The sequence below is a fragment of the Halictus rubicundus genome, chromosome 14 (assembly GCF_050948215.1).
Source record: "Halictus rubicundus isolate RS-2024b chromosome 14, iyHalRubi1_principal, whole genome shotgun sequence".
NCBI classification, from domain to species: domain Eukaryota; kingdom Metazoa; phylum Arthropoda; class Insecta; order Hymenoptera; family Halictidae; genus Halictus; species Halictus rubicundus.
The window spans coordinates 4,619,127-4,634,219 of NC_135162.1; the positions used below are offsets into that span (position 1 = coordinate 4,619,127).

The 15,093-nt window shown below is 37.4% G+C and overlaps 2 protein-coding genes across 2 annotated transcripts; one reads left to right on the forward strand and one right to left on the reverse strand.

Annotated features, from left to right (window-relative positions):
* The first annotated feature begins 741 nt into the window (after nucleotides 1–741).
* On the forward strand, nucleotides 742–6,820 carry Ugt50b3 (UDP-glycosyltransferase family 50 member B3). Its single transcript, XM_076799909.1, has 7 exons — nucleotides 742–1,156; nucleotides 3,311–3,577; nucleotides 4,377–4,575; nucleotides 4,659–4,835; nucleotides 5,151–5,468; nucleotides 6,140–6,368; nucleotides 6,455–6,820. The coding sequence occupies exons 1-7, from the start codon at nucleotides 929–931 to the stop codon at nucleotides 6,594–6,596; spliced, it is 1,560 nt and encodes a 519-aa protein (XP_076656024.1). The 5' UTR covers nucleotides 742–928; the 3' UTR covers nucleotides 6,597–6,820.
* A 1,766-nt stretch (nucleotides 6,821–8,586) lies between these two features.
* Mtl (Rac family small GTPase Mtl) lies at nucleotides 8,587–15,055 on the reverse strand. Its single transcript, XM_076800164.1, has 4 exons — nucleotides 14,867–15,055; nucleotides 14,219–14,344; nucleotides 13,350–13,686; nucleotides 8,587–13,217 (listed from the first exon to the last, which is right to left on the reverse strand). The coding sequence occupies exons 2-4, from the start codon at nucleotides 14,332–14,334 to the stop codon at nucleotides 13,083–13,085; spliced, it is 588 nt and encodes a 195-aa protein (XP_076656279.1). The 5' UTR covers nucleotides 14,335–14,344; nucleotides 14,867–15,055; the 3' UTR covers nucleotides 8,587–13,082.
* Between the last annotated feature and the right edge of the window lie 38 nt (nucleotides 15,056–15,093).

The window sequence follows — 15,093 nt, forward strand, 5'->3', positions numbered from 1 at the left end:
GAGGCATGTAAAACCATTTCGGTTTCGTTCGTCGGTAACGTAGTCACTCTACATTATCACCGGTGAAATCTCGCAGTACGAGACATTTCATATTAATAGAAGAACCCTTCAAACGACGGCTTACAGCTTATGAAAAGCGTACAAAAATCAAAGGGTCGTCGACCCCTGTGATCACATATTTTTTTACCGCACGATTATCGGGTATATCGAGTTCCTAATCCCGAGGGATCCTCAATTAGACTGTTACTTGCCCGAGAATGGTGGTACAAAAATCCAAGGACACCAAAGGAGCCAAATATATTTAACCAAATATTCTTCAGTGATCCATAACCGACGATCTCCATAGGTTTTGTCACGCGTGGACTTCAATGCATCACGCCGATCAACTTTCGTCCCAGATGTCAAAGATGGAATGAGGAACAACAGCGGTAGCGGACTCTGGTTGTCTCTCCTGAAAAGATGACCAGGTATTAGCTATTCGGAATTCTTTGAAGACAAGCCCCTGACCTGGTGATCGATGAGCATTTTTCAGCCGATCGTTTCCATGACAATGGATCCCCGGCGTGTTCTCGAACAATCCTGAAGGACTGTGTGGACTGTTCATACGTGACGAACAGCTCGCCGAAAGACAGAAGCGATTCGCTCTCGAGACTCCGGGGCCGGGAACTCGAGGCAGGATATAATTGAGCTAATAGGCAACTCGAAGCAGAAGATAAACGACGACGACGACGAGGAGGAACGAGAAGCAACCGTGGTTGTTGGCTCGACGATGCGACCGTCTTCGACGTTCAAGCGGTTTTCCGATAGCAAACAGCTGTTACGGGGGATCGGCTACGACTCGAGCTGAGACTCGTTTCTCCACCGGTGGGTAGGCGGCAAACTTCCGGCGAATCCTTCTTTTTCAAGAGCGAGTCGCGGAGATCCAATCATGATCGATCGGGTTCTTGCCCTGGTGATGTTCGCCTGGCTCTGCGAGGATGCGAGGGGATACAACATTCTGATGGCCACCATGGGCGGCACGAAATCGCACACCGTGCCCTTCGTTGCCCTGGGCACCAGCCTGAAGGCCAGAGGCCACAACGTCACCTTGGTCAGCGCGTTCCCTGGACCAGCAGCCAACAACGGCCTGCAGGAGTTCGTGCCTCCTATCTTCGAGGTGATTAGTCATCGATACTTCTATCGATACGCTGTCTCCTCTTACCTTCTCATTAAAATGTCCATCCTCGATATTACACTGTCCAACACCAAAAAAATTTTGCAGTACCTGTTGGGTGATTCTTATACACTTTGTCATCCTAAAACCGAATCTGAAAGTAGAATTGCTCCATCACGCAACGTTTTCGAAAAATTTTGGTTTTTGTAAAAATGCCCGATTTTGATACGAAACGACGTGTTACGCAAAAACTAAATACGCGAGAAAGTTCAAATTTGAGTCAAGATATAGAGGGGACTCTCCTCTACATATTCATACAGTCAATTATATTTTTATGTACTTCCTAATAGTTGTAAATGGTTGTTAAAGTTTGAAAATGTGCCGACGCGGGTACTTTGTACGCTCTATTTTTGTATTTATGTGAAAAATCCTTTATCTAGCAGGAATTTACTATACAGGAATGCATTCTACAGACATTTCTGGTAAAGAAACCATTCACGAAAAGTATTTGGTTCCCTTAATGTACGAGAAGGATCAGAAAATGTTAATTGACAGCGTCTGCGCGACGCGTTCGCGCCAAACGGCCATTGCAGCCTTTTCGCGACTCGCCAGGGCCGTCGCTATGCGTAGTCGACGTTGGTACCACTCAAGTATGTCTTTGCTTACTATGCTTAATTAAATACATTTTTTTTGCCTTTTTGGGTGCCAATCATTACAAAAGATTATAAAAATACGAGTTATATTCACATTTCATTGTGGAAATGCTTAATAAAGAAAATTGACCGCAGCAATGCGGTGACTGGAAAATTTTATTTTCAGTAATTGTTGTCTTATCTTTATAATTGTAATACCAATGGACATTCAAGATTCTTCCGATTAAAATAAGTCCAAACACTATGTAAATGGGACTATTTTTATCGATTTTATTGATCGAAGTACACAATTAAGACATAGATCGCTCTATATTAAATCGATAAAATCTCGCGGAAGTGTATAAATCAGCCGGACTGTTTTTGTTATATTCATGACGAAATTATTTTAAAATCAAAACAAGGAATACAGTTCCAGCATTAATCTTTCATCAAGATATTTCAACAATGGAAAAACGTTACAAAGGAAAAGATTTATGTGCGGATGCTTGCTGATTACTGCTGTACACTTATTATTGAAAATCGGGATACCAGGAACAAACGTCAAGCAAGGCGGAAACATTTTTAATTTGTTTACATCAGAAATAGGTAAGTTTTTGTATTCAATTTTCTTTATTAAGCATTTCCACAATGAAATGTGAATATAACTCGTATTTTTATAATCTTTTGTAATGATTGGCACCCAAAAAGGCAAAAAAAATGTATTTAATTAAGCATAGTAAGCAAAGACATACTTGAGTGGTACCAACGTCGACTACGCATAGCGACGGCCCTGGCGAGTCGCGAAACGGCTGCAATGGCCGTCTGGCGCGAACACGTCGCGCACACGCTGTCAATTAACATTTTCTGATCCTTCTCGTACATTAAGGGAACCAAATACTTTTCGTGAATGGTTTCTTTACCAGAAATGTCTGTAGAATGCATTCCTGTATAGTAAATTCCTGCTAGATAAAGGATTTTTCACATAAATACAAAAATAGAGCGTACAAAGTACCCGCGTCGGCACATTTTCAAACTTTAACAACCATTTACAACTATTAGGAAGTACATAAAAATATAATTGACATATATGAATATGTAGAGGAGAGTCCCCTCTATCTCTTGACTCAAATTTGAACTTTCTCGCGTATTTAGTTTTTGCGTAACACGTCGTTTCGTATCAAAATCGGGCATTATTTCAAAAACCAAAATTTTTCGAAAACGTTGCGTGATGGAGCAATTCTACTTTCAGATTCGGTTTTAGGATGACAAAGTGTATAAGAATCACCCAACAGGTATTGCAAAACTCGAAAAAAGTTTAATTTTGTTGGACAGTGTTATCAAGCTTCACGAAGACTAACACAATTTAGCATTTAACCCTCCAAGATCAAAAACATTCGGGTTCTCTGGTCGACGTTTTTCCCAAAAACTCGGAGCTTTTCTTGCGCAGAAACTACTCCCAGAGAAACAAGAACTCCTCAGGGTTTTCTGTTGTTTCTAGTTTTCTATTTTCTGTGGTTGTCCGTAGGCCTACGTTGGCAACTATACCGCGGAATGGGACCTGGTGGGAGCAAGATTCCGTGACGAATTGCCGATCTCGCCTTGGGACGCGATGCGATACGCCTGGGAAGCCTGCGAGGCTCTTCTTCGAGACGAGACGTCCGTTTCTTGGCTGAGAAAGCCCGAGGGCAATCCCCATCAGCGCTGGGACATCGCCGTGGTGGATGGCGCCTTTCCCGAGTGTCTTCTCGGGGTCCTCCATGGAGAGAATGTGCCTACGATCATGCTAAACACGGTAATAACATGTCCGGATCGCGAATCTTTACGTGCGATGTAAAAAGTGTTGTGCATCGAACGTGAGAAACGGGAGTTACGTAAAATGCTCTATCTTTCTTAAATAATATCGGTAAGTTAAAAAAAAACGATACATCGATGTTTCTTTCTAATTCAACCTGATGTGTTCGTTGCTCTGTACCTCGCTTACCCGTTAATCGCTATAAATGCGTAATAACATGCACAATAAAATCTGCAGTCCGTTTACTCCATTGCAAATAAATGGAAAATTTCGTAACACCTCCTCTTTGGACACGCTCTCCTCGGCGAGATTCGACACAACGAAAATGCCATAAGCGCATAAAATCCGTCGTAATTCTTTCATTGCGGCCGTAAAGTTTGAAATCTATCATTATTCCTTCGTTTCGCAATGTTTACCGATTAAACTCGAGTCACGGGAAAGTTACTAAACTGTCCGGTGTAAATAGCGGCGTCGTATCGTTTAATCTTTGGTACAGTTTCCCTCCTTTTCTCCCCCCCCTAAGAACGCGACGGACAGCTCTGCACTTTTTAATTGGTACATCGAATTATTCACGAAATTAAACCGTCGGTTTCAATTACATCTTCGGGAAAAGATTCCGCCGGAATAAAGGAGAGAGTCCGGGCGAGCGCCAGAGGAGAACGGTTATCCCTGAGGAAGATGTCTCGGGGTCTGTATCGCGTTTCAATTAAATCGCTCAGAATGAATTACCATTAGTCGTTTAATGACGTTAATTACTCAGGGAAGGAAACGTTGGGCTATCGATACTCTGATGTTACAGGTCGCCTTGTACAGCGGCTCGATCGGACGGCAAGGCAATCCGTCCCCTTGGTCGGTGACACCCTACTTCGGCAAACCCTTCACGCAGGACATGAGCTTCTTGCAGAGGATCCTGAACGTTGCCTGCCTCGTCACCCTCCGGATCATGCACTGGATCATGACTACCGGATACGTTCAACCAGTTCTCCGAAGATACCTCGGTAACACGACCGGACAAGCGATCGATCGGCTGGATCGATCTCGCTCGACTCGGCCAACCGTCAGAACTGTTTCCTTTTTACAGGGGATCAGCTGCCCGATGTACGTGACCTGACTGCCGAGGTGCCACTGACGTTACAGAACAGTCACTATAGCGTGGCCGACTCGTTGCCTTACTTGGCCAACGTCGTCAACGTCGCCTGCCTCCATTGCAATCCTGCCAGCCAGCTTAGCACCGACTTGGAGAACTTCCTGCAAAGAGGTGGGTCGGCTGATCTTGTTGCAGCGATCTAACTTTGCTCCGCGAGTCGATGCACGGAATCGAGAACAAATCTGTACCGTGTGCTAGCAAAGGATCAGCCGTACATGGATCTGCGGAAATGAAGAGTAAACTAGTTAATCCATTGGCTACCTTAGAGGTCTAACAGATCCATGTTCAGCTGTTCCTTTGCTCTGCACGCGATAACCTAGTTTTCGGGCAGCCCCGCAGACCTAGAACCCTCGGTCTGAAATCCGGCAAAGATTGACGACTTCGTAGAGGTTCCAGTCAAGATGATAACCGGATACGTGGCCGCAGGTTTCATTTTCGTCTCGATGGGCTCGTCGGTTCGCGCGTCGGGCATGCCAGAGGCGCTCCGTCACATATTCGTCGCAGCCTTTGCTACCCTGCCGTACAACGTCGTCTGGAAATGGGAAGGTGGGAAGATCAAAGATCTACCGACGAACGTCAGAACAGCGGCTTGGTGGCCGCAGCAGGATCTGCTTGGACATCCAAAGCTCCGAGCTTTCGTCTCTCACGGAGGTCTTCTGTCTCTTCACGAAGCTGCGTATCACGGCGCACCGACGCTCGTCCTGCCTGTCTTCTGTGATCACGATGGTAACGCGGCACAAGCAGGTGAGAACTATGAATCGTTCTGGTTGAACGATACGGAGTTTGCTGGTAAATCCACGTAGATAGACTCCTATATCGAAAATTGTGTGACAAAGCTAACAAACCTGGATGTATACGTTATAGGAACATCATGGAATATTCATTTTATGTATCTATTCGTGAAAAATCAATTTATTGTCATGAAAAAGGGAAAAATCTTAAATGTTTGTTTTAGCGCAAATGATTCTTGCCGAATCTCTCGTAAGTCCGTATTCCTTTGAAAACCTATGGTAGCGCCATCTGTCGTTCCACAAGGAATATCGACAATCGGTAATTTTGTCTACCTGTTTGAGCGTTCTGCCACTACGTCAAGTGGCGCTATTTTGAGAATTTACGGAATAGATGATCGTGCCGCCGAATACACAGCGACTTATGAGAGGTTCGGCAAGAATCATTTGCGCTAAAACAAACATTTAAGATTTTCCATTTTCCATAATAATGCATGTATGCATGCATGAAAGTCCAATGAATGTTTCATGATCTGTAAAGTATATTAAATGAATTCACGATGACTTCATGATGTGGATGTATAACGTCTACGTCCAGGCTTGTTAGTCTTGTTACACGATCTTCGAAATAGGATATTGTCTTCCAAAAGTCATCAATGATGAAACCGAATCTTATCTGCGTGACAGAAAAGATAGGCTACGCCCTGGTGATGGATTTGGCCGGTATATCTATCGGAAATCTTCGCGAGGGGATCCTGAAGGTATCCACCGTGCACAACAATTCGTATCGAAAGGCGGCAAAGAAGAGGAGTTTGCTATTGCGGGAGCTGCCAATTAACCCGAGAAGATTGGCCACTTGGTGGGTGGAACACGTTGCCAAGTACAAGGGAGCTGAACATTTGAAAAGCTCCACAAGGTGCGCACTGAAGCTTTAGCAACGTTTAGAGTTTAGAGAAACGCTAATAAACTGAGATGTTGCTGAAAAATACATGTCATTTTTAGGCACATGGGCTTCTTTCATTATTATTCTATCGACGTAGTGACATTTTATGCTATCGCATTGCTGTTACTCGTTTACGGGCTGAAGAAGCTCTGCTGGAGGACGATATCGAAGCAGGCTGTAAATAAGAAGAAACTAGACTGAATTGTGCTAATTTCTGAAGTGTACACACCATACATATTTATTACGTTTAATATACTTTGTAATTCTTGTAGATTAAATGCGCCAACTGTAAGCGGGAGCAGATGTAAAAATGTTAATAGCGAAATAAAAATCGGAAGCAACGATACCCATTACCGAAAATAAGTGCAACGAGCGTTTTCTCGTATCGTTAGATTTATTAATTATTTTTACTAAAAGAATTTGATGCTGGCATAGCCGAAGCAGTAGCTGAAAGCACTGCTGCGAGAAGAATTGTTATGAACATTAATCAGCTATAAATAATAAATTTATAAACGAATTTTGTTTAGTAATTACACTAGTATACAGTGAGTATACTGAAATACAGTCAGTATCTGCAGTTCTGTTGCCTATTTTTTTACTAACAAATTAGGTGGTAAGTGGATAGTCAAAGGAGTGCTTGTTGAAGTCATTGCCAAAGAAAATTGTTATAAACATTACACAGCCAGAAATAATAAATTTATTAATAATTACTATCACGGCAATCGAAATCTACCGAAATTTGTTGGGGTAGGGGAAGTTGCGCATCGCTACCGACTTGTCACTTTCTCACCGACGAGAATTTCCTTAGTGGTCTTCTGCACCGACGAAATACCGTCGTTGGCCTTCTGTTTCTTACTCCAGCCAAAATCTATCCTAAAGGGCGGTAGAAAACACCGTATTTTTCGTGCGACACATTCTCCCGTAAGGCTGGCAGTCTTTCTGAATATCTCGTCGGTGGCCCGGTTCTGTTCCAGGAAAGACGGCCCGGTTCTGTGCCATGCTAAAAGACGGCCCGGTTCTGTGCCATGCTAAGGCTGAGCAGATGTCAGCACTATATATATCGGGAACGCCGAAAACCCGGGCGTGAGCACTCTCATTCCTCTCTGTCATAACTACGTTCGCGTGGTCACGCAACAAAACTAAAAAAAATCACTGCATGAATGAAGTTAAAATCACGACCATGATCGTGATTCTGCGATCACTGTGATAAATCACGGTTAGTGATTTTGGACACCATACCTAGTGCTCATGCCCGGGGTTTTTTCGGTGTTCGGTGTTCCCAATCACCCAATGTATTTTTTTGTCTTACGTCCGCGGAGCTCTATAGTAGAGCCCCCTTACCATTTCCGTGTCACATCCTACCGTTTTAGTTTTTATTAAAACAACAGGAATGCAAACCTAGCTACATTTAAAGCAAGCTTGGACTACCCGAAGTAGTTAAAACCAGATATCCCTCTCTGACATTACGTGCACGGATGTAAAAAATAAAAGAAATTTTTCACTAATGTATCCTACCCTTCTTAAAACCTGATATTTCTTTGTCTACAATAAAAACAATACATGTAATACTAACATATATATACATAATTATTGATAAACTTGAAGTTAAGCAGAAATACGTATAAAATTTTTTATTATAATTTTACGAAGTACATATTTTAAAGGTTTATAGATAGTTACTTATCATAAAAATTCAGGGTAGCTCGACTGAAAGTTTATTTTTTTCAGATACATTATTCTTAGAAATTCTTCTCAAAATACATATAAATAAAAATAAATGCTTCCCAGTAATATATTTAGAACATGCATACATATTATTTAATACTGTCATTTAAAATTTCCATGAAAAAATATTAATTTGAAAATTTCCGTATGACATATTTTGTATTAATCATTTGATTAGCAGCAAAAGGAGCAAACGTGAAGATGTACAATAAATACAAGAAAAATATGTATGTATCAATAATTTATCCGTTTTATTTGTCTATACATACAAATATATAATATATTTTTATTCATCAAATTATCCTATAAATACGTATAAAAACGTTGGGAAAAGATTTGTACTATCAGTTTTTTTTAAATAAAATTTTTCTCTTAATATTTTTGGTACAATTTTCTGTGATCATTTAAAATTATTTGTATATTTATTGAGCATGGAAGAGGTCAAATATAATCTGTATCATCATAATGCTTCCTTATGCTGCTTTATTAGTACAGAAATTAGTGGTTTTACAGAAATTTTAAGAAAATATATAAGTGTTATGTTCATACATTACTGACAATTAAATTTGTATCCTAGTGCATGTACATACACTTGTTTTCTAATGTAATCTTATTCCTGATGCTTGGTTTATTTTGATACTACTTAAATTGACAATTATCTTAAATTGGATTTATACTTTCATGTCATTTTCAGTTTGATTGTTTTTCCTTCTTTCTTTTTTTAGTAAAAAAGGTTCATTCATTTATTGATTAGACACGATTCTAATATAAATTTCGGTAAAACATTTCATATACAAATAAAATCAGATTACTGGTGACTAGAATATCTTTACATTTCATACACCCATTCTTTATATACTTATATGCAACAGTACATAATTAAAAATTATAAATGTTACACTAAAATTAACATTGGACTTTGGTTTGTAGCATCCTTTACCATTTTTTTTCTTTTTGTGTTGTTCCAAAAAAGTAAGTCAGTATTAAATACTTTTGTTAAATGCACAAGTTGTAAGTAGTGTAATTCATCTTACTAACACACATAAATTCAGACCTCTATTATTAATAAAACATTTATCAATTCCATCTCTATATATTCACTAAAACACTGTATATACACAGGATAAATTCGAGTATCTCCTATAAACTGCCTAGATTGTTCTATTTCCGTAAAGAAAAACGAGACTGTGATTAAATAGTTAGTTGTTACAATAATTTGCAGATTTATAACAGCTTAATTACGACGCGCAACGAGACAAATTTTAGGTGTAATTAATATATGTTGGAATAATAGAATAAATTTTTTATTTACATGGTAATACTGCAAAAAAGTTATAAGTATTGATATTAAAAAGTTGTATAATATTTAAAAAAAAAGAGATTGTGCATTACTTTGCCTTCATCGTATAAAACGTGAAAATCTATATACTGGATAAAACTGTTATAAAATGTAAGCCTGGTTTTTTAAGAAACGTCTAGGAAATCGCTAATAAGATTTTTTTCCACACTTTGATTCATATGTAAGGAATAAATGAACGTGCACAATAAATACACACGTAAAATAACTGTAAAATAAATGCACTACTTACAATAAATGCAAAGTGTGTATATATATGTATAATTGTTACATTACACACTTTAGAGTGCTTTTTCTTCGGTTCGGTAATAAATGTGTAATGCTTATGTACGTACGTATGTACATAATATAAAAAGAAGTCCTAGGCTTAATCCGACATTAAACTGCATCGTTAATGTCTTCAGTTGAGTTGTACCCAAAATATCAATGTAAAAAGTTGTCTTACGTGGGATCTACAGATATATTCTATGTATACCGCGTCCTCAACTAAACCTTTAAGATCTTTTGCTATAAAAATGCCAGAAATAACATATTTCTACCTTGAAAAACGTCTAGCAAATGTAGTAAAGCAAACATCTTGCGACACACTCCATACTTCAATCACGTGACTATTATCTATTTTTCGAAAGGGGATAGCTAACGCCATAACAGCTATTATAACTTCAGCTATTTTCTTTCAAATAACAGATTTTAATTATTCTATTAGACTGTGTACATACTGAAATATGTTAGAAAAAACAATCAATTCACTTTGTTGCTGAAATCCGCTTGATTGAAATCTAGAGCATGTTACCTACTATGCTACAGTATGTACACTCAGCAAGCATTACTATGCCTCATCCTTAATTCACTTTCGCTTACTAAACATCTTCTGGTTTAAATATGATGACGTATCTTTAATTCTTTTTGAAAATTCATGTCAAGTACAAATATGAACAAAGTATGTATGTTATCTCAATATGTGTTGTATAAATTTCAAAGTATATGGCACGCGTGTCCTACCTTTCTATACCTCTAAGCTTTTTATCTTTCAAATATAAAAAATAGCATGTCCACTAGCGGAGGAATATTTGTTAATCAACATCACACTGTTCATTTCCATCGAGTCCTTTCATAGAGGGCATGTAACATCTATGAAATTAATGTTTCAAATATTAGTAATCAATGCGAACAAAGTGTATTATGGTACAAAAGTCGTAGTTGTAAAAGTATAAGTATAAGTAACTTTAGCGTAAGAGCAGGCCAGAGGAATTGTCGAGGGCTCTGTCTCCATGCAACCCACTTATTTAAAACAACAACGCAGATTCCTAGATAAAAATAGACAGAAGACAGTTTCACAATTGACGGAGGACATTTCCGAATAGATCTAGAAATTTTTGCATAGAATACATTTTATCGGAGAAAATGCTAAATTCCTTTTAGTGGAATGTGACAGAGATTACTCCAGGGAAGCATCAAAGATAATAAGATGCGACGTCACAAATTGATATCGGAGCATAAGAGGATCGAGAAGAATTTGAAGATGCCTCGTGGAGTCTTACGCTGCACTGAGAGTTTCGAAATACGTTACGACTACGTTCTGTAATCAGGATACTAAGGAAGACGTTGAGAATCATGCAAAAGGGAAGAAAGTATTGTACTTAGAGGGCTCTGTTGTGCGTCGAGCGATAGAGAAAATATAAACAAAGAGCACATGAATCATACTTGTGAAGCAATAGGCTTTTCTATAGAGAATATGCAAAGAGATCCAAAGCTAAGTGCAGATTTTGCTACCGATAAATAGGCAAAGTTTAGGTGAAACTTTCTATAATGAACCCAATTTACAATACACTGAAAAGAACCCTAAACTGGTATAATTACAGCTGTAACACATATTTGCCTGGTCGCAGGGACAACATGGAGGAACTGACTTCGTGTGTCGACCTAAGAACAAATCGAAGAAGAAAACTGCATTGAAAATGGTCAGGTGCTAAAGCATTAAGAGAAGAAGTAGGAGAATTTAATGAGGAAAGTCACTAATCAATCTGCTGATCGAGATTGAGTAATTATGCGTTGCTTGGAGACATAATATCTAAAGTAAAGGAAACGTAAGACAAAACTTATTCGTTCTGTACAGTGTGTACCCATTGATCACTCTAAAATACAATGCATTTGATTTCATCGTGAAGATCGATATAAATTAGTTTTATAAATGTGAAAATGGTAGATTAAAAAAGTCACAAATATTCTTTAAAATAAATTGTGCTGTTTTCCATTTTCTGGGCATACTTCGCACCATATGTTTATCCTTACAGCGTCTAACATATATTTTGATTATTACTTTTACAATGCAGTCCCAGTTTTCTATGAGAAATAATTTAGGGCCCTTAATTAGTTAATTAGACTGCAGCAGTGCAAAAATCTGTAAAACTTGTATCTGTCACATGCAACAATAGAGATACGATATAAGATATAAATGTTTAAATGTTCTCAAATGAATTCCATTTCGAACATCTGTTATTCAAACAAAAATCAAATAAATATTAACGTACGTGTAATACAAACGTCTGTATTATGTTGGCATAAGTAAATGTTCAAATTCTAGACAATAAAGTGTGTCGTACGGAGCTATTAAGTTCGTTTCATAAAAAGTCATATGAATGTTTTTGGCAGTATTTTGTACATAAATGTATCTTTTTTTTCTCTTTCTATTATAACACGAAGAAATATTACAATCGTAACATTTATAGGAAATTTTATGGTAAGTTAAAAAATATTTCCTGTCGTAAGAGATTCTTCAATTCCTTTACACGTTCTCTAGGTTCGCTAATAAAACGGGCTATTAAGATACATACATGTATTGTCTAGAACTGACATAAAAACGTGCTCATATTATTAATTTGATTTCTTCGTTGCTATGGCACTGTACGTTTAAATAATCCTAAATTCTATTTTACATTTTTCGTGAAAATTTTTCGTGTATTGATTGTAATATCTATCATGTGTGTGTACTAAAATGAATGTTTTTACTATTATAAATATAAAAATGTTCAAGTCTGGCAGCTTTTATGATTAAATCATTGAGATTCCTTTCGTTCCGATATTCACTGAAACACAGCATTACAAAATTAAGAGAATACAAGGTATGACAACGGTAAACTATAAAGTTGTCATTTTATAAAAATAAAAAGTTTATATGTAAATAGATATGTTTATAACTTTACATTTCGTCTTAACATTCTGACTAGTAGGTCAATATATAAAATTATGTTAGAAATGCTACAAACCCGACATACATGTAAATTTATAGTAAATTTCACTTGCTTCAATGCAATAAGTAAAATATTTAAAAATTATCATAATATCATACTTTCTCGTTGTCTAAGATTTTTTTAGTCTTACGTTAGTTTCGCAGCTTATATTCAAATAAACAAGCTGTCCATTGTACTTTGTTTATATAATGTAGTGAACTACAGCTGCCAGAGAAATTCATTAAAATGCATGGGTTACTATCTCCATTTCAAAACATTCATATTCTCTTTTCCACCATTATGACAAAATTAATTTCAGTCTGTCAGTTTACATATGGCTTTACCTACGTTGATCAATGCCTGATTCTTTAATATTTATAACATAATGCATCTTCTCTGTCTGCGTTTTTGAGGTTCAGGTCTTAAAACAGCACGAACTGCTTCATCGAATACTTGCTTCAGGCCACGTTGTGTCAATGCAGAACATTCCATATATTTTACTGCACGAATCTGTAAATCACATTCGACGTTAATGTTAATCAAAGAGCATAATAATCTTGAAATGTCGCGGTATACGGTATTAAAATATTTCTCTCTAAGCTTACTATAAACACTAAATACATTATTAAAAATCATACTGACCTTATTTGCCAGTTTTTGTCCCTGTTCACGTTTTATAGCGCTAAGGCCTTGTTCAGCTAAGGCTGTGAGTGTCTCACGATCATCTCGTAAGTCTATTTTAGTTCCAACAAGTATCATTGGAGCATCTGGGCAATGGTGCTTTATCTCTGGATACCATTTACTGGTAACATTCTCAAAAGATGATGGGCTTGTTACTGAGAAACAAATGAGAAACACATCAGTCTGCGGATATGAAAGTGGACGCAGCCTATCATAATCTTCTTGTCCTGCTGTATCCCAAAGTCCTAAACTAACAGGTATTCCATCCACAACCATGGGTGCTGAGTAATTGTCAAATCTGTGTAATACAATAAATATTATATTCAAGAATATAAACATTCAATTATGGAACGTCTGAATGCTATATACAGTAGGCATTCGCTCATTGCACAAGAACTAGACTAGAATTTCAGACAAGATTTCTATTCCCCACCTTGCGCGAACAAAGTAAACGAGCGAGAACCTACTGTATAATTAATTGAATCCATTTCAAAGCAGTTTATTATATAAAAACATTTATTATGTTTAAACAACTGTCTATTTAAATATAAGAATAATAGTTCTTAGAATACGACTGATATAAAAATATATTGCAGAATGGATTACTTCCTGTTAGTGGAAGGGTGTCCAATACTGCTTTACTATTATTAGCCACCCTATTTTGCTACTCCAAGAAAGAAGTGACTAATAAAAAGATTGTTCGAACGTGTTATTCTTACAGGCGTATAAAATAATACTTTCCTGAACAACTTTGACTTAAATTTTGTATCATAAAGGTATTGTTGCGAACAATACAACAGTACGTAAATTCACATAACAATAGTACTCACACTGTGGGCACATATTCTCCTGGAAAGCTATCTGTTGTATATGATATTAACATACATGTTTTTCCTACTGTTCCATCTCCTACCACCACACATTTGATTGGTCTACCTGAGCTCATGTTTTCAAGACTGGAGTAACAAATAAATTTCGTTATTTCCTTATCATAGTATACTAAATAAATTGAAGTAATCTCACATTTTTAATATTCGAAACGAAAAACTATTAAAAGTAGGTATCGAATAGCAAAATTCACCAGTAATATTTACAGTTTTGCTTAGAAATTCTGTGTCTGAACAATTTGCAACTTAATGACTCGGTAAGATTCAGTTACTTGCAACCGATAATGAAATAATCATCAATTACAACCGCACAGTTCACGGAATGTGTATTCTTTGTTATTGCAAAGGGAAAAATATTTTTCGTATATATATCGAAAATATATTTTACGTTAACACAATACATATCATTGAAACATCTAAGCCCGTCAGGCGATTCTCGACAGATCAAACGATGCACGTTTCAAATTTCTAGGTTAACCACAAGAGCAATGCAGTTTTGACTTAATTGAAGGGCTCGCCCTTCAATTTCGGTTTACTTGCCCGATATGCGATTGGTAAACAAGAATAACCAGTTATCAGTCGATCACTCACCAAATATGAACGAACGTTCGATCCGAACAAAAAAACACTGTGTTCAACGCGATTTTCGTTTTTCTATATACAATTAGATTTTCTTCAAAAAATTAGAAAACCGGGTGCCATGACGGTATTGCGGTTTTTGGCACTAAAACGGACGTAGCCTTCGCTTGGTGACAGATGTTCGACAATACTCTTCCTTCCCCTTCCAACCAGAAACAATTATTATTCAGAAATGATGA